At 31.1% G+C, this 12989-nt stretch overlaps 1 protein-coding gene across 1 annotated transcript; it reads right to left on the minus strand.

The window, feature by feature from the left end:
* Positions 1–50: 50 nt before the first annotated feature.
* LOC107039012 (myotubularin-related protein 2) lies at positions 51–10726 on the minus strand. The gene is made up of 10 exons (XM_015258433.1): positions 10634–10726; positions 9013–9162; positions 6554–6772; positions 5838–5954; positions 4534–4986; positions 2500–2947; positions 1916–2091; positions 1044–1336; positions 747–951; positions 51–330 (listed from the first exon to the last, which is right to left on the minus strand). Exons 2-10 carry the CDS (start codon positions 9121–9123, stop codon positions 172–174), a joined length of 2181 nt encoding a protein of 726 aa, XP_015113919.1. The 5' UTR covers positions 9124–9162; positions 10634–10726; the 3' UTR covers positions 51–171.
* Positions 10727–12989: the final 2263 nt, after the last annotated feature.

The raw sequence follows: 12989 nt of genomic DNA on the forward strand, positions 1-12989 counted from the left end.
TTGATTATTCTCCTCGTGCTCGATGTGACGGTAAATCAAAATATTTGTCGTTAGAAATATGTAATAGCTTTATTAACAGAGGTGTTTGTACATACATGTGATTAGAGACGTTCGAGGATAAAAAAAATCAGTCCGGTTTTATATAGATCCTAGATCGCACAAGACACCCAGCTATGAGTGAACAGGTGAGTGTATTCTAGGTGCCGGTGGGGCTGGCGACGTCATTGAGCGATTGGCCCGCAGCGCCTGCTCTCTGCGACATTCTTCAACTTGTTTCTCCAGCTGCTCCTTCAGGACTAGAAGTTCTCTTGCACGTTGGTAGACAGGATCCTGACGAGAATAAAAAATCATTCATTCTTGCATCAATGTCCTTTCTAAAGAGGATTGAGTATTACCAGAGTATCAACAAACATTGAATCCCAGAAATTCACACTCTAAAGTGTGTTCCAGAAGGAATTTAATTGTAATTATGATTAAAATCTTATTCAGTGAGCGAATTTGAGGAATTGGAACGTGAGCAAATCATTTATTGTAATATGAAAATTTAAGACGATAAATTGAGACAGAGGATTCTCATCGGTGGTATTGCCTACGGCAATGAGAAACAAACATGACTATTACAAGAAACAAAAGTTAAATACGAAAAAAACCCCAGAACAATTGATATTAATTAATTATTATTATCGAAAATAATGTTCTAACATTGTGTGCCATAAAATGAATAATTTCTCGTCAATTGCATTTACCTGTTGTCTCATACTTGGATTCCACCTGCAGTACAGCCCCTTCCAGGGTCTTATGTACCTCATACTAGCCACCGGCATCAACACCAACTGATAATTCGGTCCAGCCCAGTACAGAGGGTTCTGATACAGTGACAGTTGGCTGTTAGTGTAAGACCACAAGGAAACTGTTCGCTGTTTCACTTGCTCTTGGACTCGTTCTCTCTCACTGCAGAATAATAATTATCACGAAATAAATAACTGTCGAAGGATCGAATTTAAAAAATTGATTAGATAGATTGAATAAAAAATGACGAGCACCTGCTGAAGAGAAAAGTTCCGAATCTCCCAGAGTACAAGTGATCCAGTATAGTTATCAAGAAATGTTCGTTGAACTGAAATGCATTGGGAAATTGTTGACTAATCTGCCAGACGCAGTCGATAAACTGCAGAAATACCGGCGAACGATCGGCATCGCTGTGATGCTCGTCTCCGTGGCCAATTCGCTGTTGAAATTTGTGGCCGAAGCTCAGCCATTCTTTCTCGATGAGAACCTCGAAGCCCTTTATCGTTCGGTAGTAAGGGTCCAGCATCAGCATCGCTAGTGCTGTGAGCTGGAAGAAATTATTTCAATATTCATAATCCAAATTTAGCAATTGCAATAAATAATTGGCAGATTAAAATTCTTTAAATACTTTGTTGGTAATTCAACATGACTCAGCTGCAGATCTCGTTAAATATGAATATTTAAATTATGAACTGAGGGGATAGCCATGAGACTGAGGTCGTGGGTGCAAACCCAACCTCCGGCGATTTTTTTTGCATTTTCTCAAATTTACATTTACGTTCATTATCAACAAAAAATAAGATATCAAATAACTTTTCCTCACTATTAAAATTATCATTCTAAATATTCATAATTACAATTAATTTCCTGCTTATTTTCTAGAGTCAACAAACATGAGGAATGAACGAATATTTGAAAAATTGTGATCTGAGAATTGAGTTTAAAGTAAATTATATTTTTAATTCATGAAATATTGCAGATGAATTTATATTTGAATTTCTTTTGTGGAAATAGTACTGTTTGAAATATTTTATGGGAATTTCCTGAAGCATTTAATTATCTAAAATAATAGTGATTGTTACTGAGAAAGTTTTTAGGGAAATATTGAGTGAGTGATTTTTATTACCTGCACTGTTCTATCCCAACCATCAGAACAATGCACTAAAACCGAAGTTTTATGATTCTCCACTTTATCCACTATCCTGACAGCTCCAGCTAATATACATTTAATATGTTTAAGCCACATGGTTGATTCAAGCCCTGACAGCCATCGGGCTTCATCAATTGTTGGAAAACAGAGTTCTGAAATCAAATCCACAATATAATAAATTTATAAATTTATAAATTCTATGAAAAATTATTATTTTTTGCTTCAGGTTTTTTTCAAAAAAATTTTTAATATAAAAAAATTAATTGATGCTGAGTTTTCTATAGAATTTACACCATTGAGATTTTTTTCTATAAGAATTATTGGACAAAAATCTTCCATTTTGTTTCCATTGATTTAAAAAAAAAAACAGAAAATAGAAGAAAAATATTTAAAAAATTATGCTCAAGAATTTTTGCAAAAAACTCTCAAGAGAACAATTCATATGGAACTCACATAGAAATGCAGCAGAATTTCCTAAAAAAACACAAGTCTCTAATTTTTTAAAACAAGAGAAAAATGTCAGAAAAATGAATTTCAGTAAAAATTAACGTTAATTTCACCTTTTAGCTTTCGTAAACTCTCCCTCATCACATGAATATTATGAATATCAAGAAAAACCAACTCAGCATTCTGATAAGTATCTTCACTCTCGTATCCACCCCCTTTGGCTTTATTCGCAATGGCATTGGCCATTGGTCTTGCGTCCATGATAAATAACTTATGGCTCTGTGCATTGGCATCCATTATCAACTGAACATATCGTTCGTCCTCACGACTTCGTTTGCCCCCAACACCAACTAGTGGCTGAGCGCATCGAGTGATGGTGGCCTGGCTCTCTGGGTGAATCCAGGACAGAACTGGCAATCTTCCACGCGATCTGAATAATGCAGAGGCCTGGAGATCCTCATCAGTCGCTGCCGCTGGCACTGCCCATATCGCGGGGTAACTGTCACAGAGACTGTACGTGTCATTGATTTTTGAGATTTTCCACATGTCGTTGTTCACTCCCTGAAATTTTTAATTAATACTGAATGAATAGGTTTGATGGAATATTTAAAAAAATGGAGAGGAGTTGTAATTGAAAATTTTGAGTTAAATTAATTCCGTTTGAAATCCAATTCCAGTTAATTTTTCATGAAATTGGAAATCAGTATTAAATGAATGGATTTGATGATATTCATTAAATAATTTAAACCAAGTTAATTATTTTCTTTAATTAAAAAGGAATAGTATTCGGCACGAATCAAACATGACGAAGGAATTGTTAATTGTTTAATTAAAGAGAATTTCATTTGAAATAATCCTTGATTTTAATTCATAATATCCATTTTTCATTTCATTTAATTTATCCCATTGTCCTAAAATCTATATAAATATGGATAATTATGAATTATTCATGTTAATATTAATTAATACCAATGAATAAATGAAAGAGCATCTTAAAACTTGAATAAAAAATTTTGACACTGCCCATATCGCGGGGTAACTGTCACAGAGACTGTACGTGTCATTGATTTTTGAGATTTTCCACATGTCGTTGTTCACTCCCTGAAATTTTTAATTAATACTGAATGAATAGGTTTGATGGAATATTTAAAAAAATGGAGAGGAGTTGTAATTGAAAATTTTGAGTTAAATTAATTCCGTTTGAAATCCAATTCCAGTTAATTTTTCATGAAATTGGAAATCAGTATTAAGTGAATGGATTTGATGATATTAATTAAAAAGGACTAGTATGAATTGTTAATTGTTTAATTAAAGATAATTTTATTTGAAATAATCCTTGATTTTAATTCATAATATCCATTTTTCATTTCATTTAATTTATCCCATTGTCCTAAAATCTATATAAATATGGATAATTATGAATTATTCATGTTAATATTAATTAATACCAATGAATAAATGAAAGAGCATCTTAAAACTTGAATAAAAAATTTTGACACTGCCCATATCGCGGGGTAACTGTCACAGAGACTGTACGTGTCATTGATTTTTGAGATTTTCCACATGTCGTTGTTCACTCCCTGAAATTTTTAATTAATACTGAATGAATAGGTTTGATGGAATATTTAAAAAAATGGAGAGGAGTTGTAATTGAAAATTTTGAGTTAAATTAATTCCGTTTGAAATCCAATTCCAGTTAATTTTTCATGAAATTGGAAATCAGTATTAAGTGAATGGATTTGATGATATTAATTAAAAAGGACTAGTATGAATTGTTAATTGTTTAATTAAAGATAATTTTATTTGAAATAATCCTTGATTTTAATTCATAATATCCATTTTTCATTTCATTTAATTTATCCCATTGTCCTAAAATCTATATAAATATGGATAATTATGAATTATTCATGTTAATATTAATTAACACTAATGAATAAATGAGAGAGCATCTTAAAACATTAAATAAAAAAATTTGTTTGAAATGATTTCCATTTGCAATTCATCATATGAATTTTGAAAATTATCTGCTGTTTAAAAATTAACATAAACATGAAAAATATTCGAAGAAAAAACTCATTTTGAACTATTGAAAATAAAACGGCATTAAAATATCAAATAAATTGAATTTAAAAAAATGAAAAACTCACCATTCGTTTGAGTTCAGCAATAGGTTCATAAACAGTCCAGCCATTCTCCGGAAAGGTCTCGAAGTATTCGAATGCGAACAGCGGGAGTTTATGGGACAGAGGAAAAGAATACTGTTGCAGTTTCTCGAAGACATCACGCCTGGAGTGATTCTCCTGCTTATGAGCGAATCGAAGATTCCTCATGTCCTTGCAAAACACCTCGATCCCGTAGGAGTTCTCCCCTCGGCTGCTGGCGCCCCCCACTTTCTCAATCCTGCTGACAACACCAAGTGGCACCTCTATCACGTACGGGGTTTCTCGATCGATGCTTCGAAAATGGAGCTTAAAGTTTGTTACACTAAGAACACCACGTGCTGGCCCAGAGTATGGGCATAAGTAGGTGACGTCGCGGGCTACACCTTGTCGTCTCTCGCCGTTCAGGAGGGGTGGACCAGTATCGGTTCCCGATAAATTCTAGAAGATTCACGAAATAATTTAATGGGGACGTCCAGGAGCAGAGATCGGCATCAATAATTCAGTAGCGAAGTGCTAAAACGGTCCAAGTCGACTCATCTCCCAGAGTTTTTCAGAAATATTTCCGAATCTAATGGAGATAGCGAAATTTCTGTAATTACATTTGTTGCAGCTCTCAATCGGCTCTACAAAAAAGGTCATATTAAAAATTTTGCCATCTCCCTTAGATTCCGAGATATTCATCGAAAACTGGTCAATAGTCAAAATTGACTTGTGCCGTTTTACCACTTCACTACTGAATTCAAGTTTAATTACTGAATTGAAACAATAATCGAGTAGTTTTTACTCATCTTGATTGAAATTTGAAGAATAATATAATAACGGGGAATTTCAATTTCTCAATTAATGATTAATAAAATAATTCGGAATTTAAATATTTAAGTAAATAATTCTAATTTCTTTAAAGGGATTACCAATTGACCAAATAATGGATAATCTTCCTGCTGAAATTATTAATTAATGAGATAGTTCAGAATTTGAATATTTAAATTGATAATTAGTTAAATAATTTAAAATTTCCGAGTGATGTTGACTAAATGAGAGCTTCAAAATTTAATGGTAATTATGATTTATGAATATGGCTGTTCCTGCTAATAATAAGAGTTTAATAAAAGTAATAGTAACAGCAATAACAGGAATAATTGTAATAATAATCTAGTAATAATAATAATAATTTGGATATCCTCAAATCGTGCAGAAAATTAAGAATATAATTGTGAAAAAATGCGTAAATTATTAATTATTCAAAAATACAAATCAACGATAAATTTTGAATTTCTGAGGTATTTTACCGGACTGACTTTCCCATTAAAATCTTTCTTTGCTTCGAGGGCAGATACAATATTATTGTCAGTGGATGTTGAGCTGGTTGAGAAGCTTTTCGAGTTTGAAGCTTTCTCCCAACACTCCTGAGTAGGCATGAGTGAAGTACAAAAGTTATTTTAATGCACAAGTACATTTTTAATTCTTATAAATAGTAAAATCCTTCGAATTTAGGAGTGAAGTGGTCAGTAAAAATGAGATGTATTTTCCTGAAATAATAGTACTTCATTATTTTATAATTTTACTTCATTTTTAGAGACACAAATGAATAAATACTGTTTATTCAGTCAAAATAATCAACTTGATTAACTATTCAAAATCTTTTTCTCATTTTCTTCATAAGAAATAATGCCCATTTCGACATTTTCTCTGGAAACAATTAATTATCAAAAGAATTTCATGTTTAACAAATTTAAAAAATCTTCTCTCGGAAATTCTGCTGCATTTTTATTGAAATTCTACAAGAATTTCATTATGGAACTTTAAAAGTTGATAAATTCTGATTTTTCCTCAATAAAATCCTAATAGAATTATTCCAATTTCTTCAATAAATGAACAAAAAGAATTCTTTAATAATAAAATTCACAGGAATATATTGAATTTCTGTATTAAAAAAAGAATTAAATTACCGCATTGACCACTTCCCTCAAAAATTCTAATGGAATAAAAAAATCTCCAACATTACCGATTCCTGCCCCATTTTGGAATTAAGTGATGAGCTCTTGCTCTCGGAATTGAGTGAATCAGAGCTAGCATTTTTCGCCGAATGCTCATTGCCCAGCAGCTCCGTGCTGCCCCGTTTCTCCATGACTGTTAATCCTGTCAATCGTCTCTTCAAAGTGTTCACATCATTATCAAACGAATCAGCATTGCCGTCCCCAACCTTTCTGGCGCTCCCAAAGTGCTGATGATAAAAATAAATTAAATCAGTAATCATTGCCTCGTGAGTCAACAGGAACGCATGAAAAAATTTAATAGAAAAACCTGACGAATTCTTCAGAAAATTCTATTGAATCTGTTGAACTTTCTGTAGAATTCCCTCGGCTCAAATTTTCTATTTTTTGTCATTCTATTTTTCTCTTCTTCTCAAGAAGAAAATCAACCCAAAAACTCGAAACATTTGAGCCGAGGAAATTCTATAAAAAATATTTCAATAGAATGAGTTCTATAGAAAAATCGAAATGTTTTGACATTTTCTATAGAATATTCTCTATTAAACATTTCAATGGAATTGAAGAAAATTAACCCAAAAAACTTGAAACATTTGAGCCGAGGAAATTCTATAGAAAATATTTCAATAGAATGAGTTCTATAGAAAAATCGAAATGTTTTGACATTTTCTATAGAATATTCTCTATTAAACATTTCAATGGAATTGAAGAAAATTAACCCAAAAAACTTGAAATATTTGAGCCGAGGAAATTCTATAGAAAATATTTCAATGGAATGAGTTCTATAGAAAAATCGAAATGTTTTGACTTTTCCTATAGAATATTTTCTATTAAACATTTCAATGGAATTGAAGAAAATTAACCCAAAAAACTTGAAACATTTGAGCCGAGGAAATTCTATAGAAAATATTTCAATAGAATGAGTTCTATAGAAAAATCGAAATGTTTTGACATTTTCTATAGAATATTTTCTATTAAACATTTCAATGGAATTGAAGAAAATTAACCCAAAAAACTTGAAACATTTGAGCCGAGGAAATTCTATAGAAAATATTTCAATAGAATGAGTTCTATAGAAAAATCGAAATGTTTTGACATTTTCTATAGAATATTCTCTATTAAACATTTCAATGGAATTGAAGAAAATTAACCCAAAAAACTTGAAACATTTGAGCCGAGGAAATTCTATAGAAAATATTTCAATAGAATGAGTTCTATAGAAAAATCGAAATGTTTTGACATTTTCTATAGAATATTCTCTATTAAACATTTCAATGGAATTGAAGAAAATTAACCCAAAAAACTTGAAACATTTGAGCCGAGGAAATTCTATAGAAAATATTTCAATAGAATGAGTTCTATAGAAAAATCGAAATGTTTTGACATTTTCTATAGAATATTCTCTATTAAACATTTCAATGGAATTGAAGAAAATTAACCCAAAAAACTTGAAACATTTGAGCCGAGGAAATTCTATAGAAAATATTTCAATAGAATGAGTTCTATAGAAAAATCGAAATGTTTTGACATTTTCTATAGAATATTCTCTATTAAACATTTCAATGGAATTGAAGAAAATTAACCCAAAAAACTTGAAACATTTGAGCCGAGGAAATTCTATAGAAAATATTTCAATAGAATGAGTTCTATAGAAAAATCGAAATGTTTTGACATTTTCTATAGAATATTCTCTATTAAACATTTCAATGGAATTGAAGAAAATTAACCCAAAAAACTTGAAACATTTGAGCCGAGGAAATTCTATAGAAAATATTTCAATAGAATGAGTTCTATAGAAAAATCGAAATGTTTTGACATTTTCTATAGAATATTCTCTATTAAACATTTCAATGGAATTGAAGAAAATTAACCCAAAAAACTTGAAACATTTGAGCCGAGGAAATTCTATAGAAAATATTTCAATAGAATGAGTTCTATAGAAAAATCGAAAGGTTTTGACATTTTCTATAGAATATTCTCTATTAAACATTTCAATGGAATTGAAGAAAATTAACCCAAAAAACTTGAAACATTTGAGCCGAGGAAATTCTATAGAAAATATTTCAATAGAATGAGTTCTATAGAAAAATCGAAATGTTTTGACATTTTCTATAGAATATTTTCTATTAAACATTTCAATGGAATTGAAGAAAATTAACCCAAAAAACTTGAAACATTTGAGCCGAGGAAATTCTATAGAAAATATTTCAATAGAATGAGTTCTATAGAAAAATCTAAATGTTTTGACTTTTCCTATAGAATATTTTCTATTAAACATTTTAATGGAATTGAAGAAAATCAGAAAATAGAAAATATTTCAATAGAATGAGTTCTATAGAAAAATCTAAATGTTTTGACTTTTCCTATGGAATATTTTCAATTAAACATTTCAATAGAATTGTCTAGCGAATTCGCTAGGTTTTTCTGTTAGATTTTTTCATCCGTGAAAAATCAATCACGATGAGACACGTACATTGTGCATGAAAGTCAAATTTCCAGTATCCTCGGAGGATGGTAACTGGGTTAAGGATCTATTGGGATCTACCACAGGTACAGTCACTACTTTGTCACTCTTCTTTGACATGGATGGTGCAGCGTTAGGTGAATTTGAATCATGTGTATCCTGATCAATGTACAGTATTTGATTATTTTCGTGGCCATTTATCGTGTCTTGTGTGCTAATGCTCATATTTATTGAATTAGTATCTAAAATGAAAAAAAGTGCAAAACTACAAAAAAGCGAATAACGGGGAAATCATAATTTTTGGGCGCGCGGGGGAAAAAAATTCTATTGCAATGGTTCATAGTATTTCGAGATGTGGACAACGCGCAGGAAAAAATTTCTGAGCGAGTTCTATAGAAATTCTATTGGACTTCTATAGAGAATGCTGTTGGGGTTTTATTGGAAATTCTATTAGTTTTTGGCTGATTCTGGTGAAGATTTCCACAGCTTCACTGCGCGTTTTTCTATAGAAAATGTCTAATAGGCAATATTCTATAGAAAAAATCAGGAGAATTTCAAGTTTAGACACAAATTTGGCTATTAAACATTTTCTATGGAAATTTTTCTATATTATTTTTTAAAGTTTTTTTCTTCTCGAAGAATTTTTATATAAAATATTTCTATAGAATAAATTGTATAGATAAATCGAGTTCTATTAACGTTTTCTATAGAATATTTTCCAGTCAACGATTCTATTGGGAAAAAAACGGGGAATTTTAGAATGCAATTGGTCAAAAACTAATAGAAAGTTTAATAAAAATTCTATAGAATTTCTTTGCGAATTCGATAAAAGTTCTATTGGATTTCTATTAAACTTCTATTGAAAATTCTCTTAGGTTTTGGCCGATTCTATTCAAGAATTCCGCACCTTCACTGTGGATTTTTCTACAGAAAATGTCTAATAGAAACTGTCTTATGGAAAAAATCAGGGGCATTTTATGCTTCTATAGAACTTTTTCTATAGGAATTTTCTATAGAAATTTCACAATATGACTTTTCAAAGTTTTATCCTCTCGTGTTTGATGCAGAAAAATCACACAAAAAACTTGGAAAAAAATAAAAATCACGTCGAAGAATTCCTATAGAAAAAATTGTCTATAAGGTTGAAATTTCTCAAATTTTCTTCTATAAAATAATTTCTATTGGGCATTTTCTTAAAAAAAGCTGCAGAATTCCTCAACAGAATCGCCCAAAAACTGATAGAATTTTCAACAGAAGTTCAATAGAAATCCAACAGAATTTTCTACAGAATTCGCTAGAATTTTCTCCAATTTTTTTTCTCAAGTGTATGTTTTGACGTTGAAACATAACCTCACCCCGAAATCAATTCATTCAATCTACTCTCCATAAAAAGCTCATAACAATGCTCCATACGAAATAAAAAGGGAGAGCTCAACGTCATATTTTCATTTCTGAATTAATCAGAGCCTCTTCCGAAAAAATCATAATTTCTCGAAAGTAAGGGCACATGAATAAACATGTACTCTCGTGCCACGCCCTCGTTAACAACGAAATAAAGCGCAGATGACGATGGAAAATGCGATATTGCAAGCAGAAGTGACAGCCCAGATGATGATTTACGTTCACTGACCTCAGAAAACCGTTCACTTTGTTGTCGTTTCCGAAAATTAAGAGTTGATTGTTGAACGACAACCTTCTGTCACCCGTGAAGTTTGTGCTTGACAGAAGCTGCCATTTTGAATAATCGTTTTTTTTGCAGTCAGCAGGTGGCACTCGCCAGCCAATCGCAGCCCCTCGATATTCAAAAGTGAGTAATTCGATATTTTTGTTGTTGATTTATGCTGAGTTGGATTTATCGCGTGTCTGGGAATATTTAGTCGATAACTAGGTGGGGGTGAGGTAATTAAAAACCCGAAACCATCACGTTATGCAAAAAAAATTTGATGGAAAAAATTAAACTGAATTTAGCTGTGAAATTGAAGATCAAGTATTTAATTTTTAATTTTTTTGCAATTCTAGGGAAATTCTATAGAATTCTATTTATTGAAAATTACTTTCGTCTTTTTACGTACGATAGAATTTTATAGGAAATACTGAAGTATTATATTTTTAATGTTATTTGAATTTTATGAAAATTTTGTTTATTATAAAATTCTATTTGTAATTCTATAGGATTTCTATTGAACTTTTTTTCAACAGAAATGTCGAATGGAAAATATTCTATAGAAGAAATCTATTGAATTGGACTTTTGGGTCAAATTTATTCTATTGAAATATTTTCTATAGAAATTCCTCGGCTCGCATTTTCCGAGTTTTTTTGTTTGATTCTTATAATAAAAATGGAAGAACAATAGAGGAAAAAACTTGGAGAATTCATGCCCAGGAATTCCTATAGAAAATGTCTCTATAGAAAAAGTTGTATAGAATTATGAAATTCTTCTCATTTTTTCTATAGAATAAGTTCTATTGGACAGTTGCGGAATTCTTTAATAGAATCGACAAAAAACTAATAGAATTTTCTATAGAAGCTCAATAGATATTCAGTAAGAATTCCTATATAAATTTCTATAGCAAAGAAATTCCTATAGAATTTCTATATATTTTTTTACTAAATATCTATTGAACTTCTATAGAAATTCTATAGGAATTACTTTGCTATAGAAATTTCTATAGAAAAAATGAATAGATTGCAATTTTTCGGTATAATAATTCTCCTCATTTTTAACCACTCAACTTTTGTTATCAATAGCCCAAAGTTAATAATCATTCCTCAATTGACAAAACATTAAAAAAAAAATTGTATAAACTTGTTTTTTTTCAATTAATTTTTTATCGTAAATTCTCATTTTCTATTTTCGTAAATAAATTATTTATTCATCCATTCGTCAATGTGAAAGATTCTCGCAATCTAATCTATGCGAACTAAGACTAAAAATAGAAATACCGGAATTCCCCTTAAGCGGATTGCGCAGAGACATTGAAAGTTCCACCGACTGCGCCACGTATCAAATCTAATTTGAATGAGTTCGCATGAAATGTACGTACGGCTGCCCGTGACGAATAGACAATCTGATTAGTCATTCAAAGAGGATTACGAGTTCACCTACACTCGTATGGTTACTCCACTCCTCCCGAAGGTTTTCAATTAAGGATATTAGGGTCTGGAAGGTGCGACGCATGGAAAACTGATTTTATTTGAGTCGCATGAATAATTTCTCAAACTATTTTATTTATTTATTTTCTCAAACTATTAGTTAAAAGGGGAATCATTGTTTGGACGGCGAAGAGAATAAATTTATTGGGATATAATATTTATTCCTTTGGAATTGAAGGCCGCGGGCGTAAAAAAAAATTACGGAAATGCGAAGAAAACTTCTCGCCATGAATTCTCAGTCGAAAGGGAACGGAAAAATCTGGAAGATGTCTTAAAATTTTTGTTCATTTCATAGAAACAGGTTGGAGAAAATTAAAAGTGATTTGAAGGGGATAAAGTATTTTAAGAAATGTTTAAAAATACGAGGTGGAGATGCCGCCATCTTTGAAACCCCAGCAGAGGGGGGGCGGCAACCAAGCAAGATGGCGGCGCTTACACCTGGCAACCACCTCGTATTTTTAAACATTTCTTAAAATTATTTCCCTTCTTCAGATCATCTCATACTCACGTCATCCAGTTCCTAGGAAGGAACAAATCTTTTAAGCTATCCTCCAGATTTTTTCATCTTTTTTTGACTGAGAATTCATGGCGCAATGTTTCCTCCTCATTTCAGGAGTTCTTTTTGCTCCCGAGGCCTTTGGATTGATGATTTATTTCATAACTGAAATTTTTAACAAAATAATTAATTTTCAACAAAAATATTATTGAAATGATTAGAAAAATTTCAAATAGTTTTATTCGATTCAAACTATTTATTTGTTGCTCAACGCACTGAAACGTTTTGAATTTAAAGTGAAGAGGAAAATCGAGGGTAATTTTAAATTCTATTTCT

The sequence above is a fragment of the Diachasma alloeum genome, unplaced genomic scaffold (assembly GCF_001412515.2).
Source record: "Diachasma alloeum isolate Michigan unplaced genomic scaffold, Dall2.0 Dall_scaffold_00289, whole genome shotgun sequence".
Lineage (NCBI taxonomy): Eukaryota > Metazoa > Arthropoda > Insecta > Hymenoptera > Braconidae > Diachasma > Diachasma alloeum.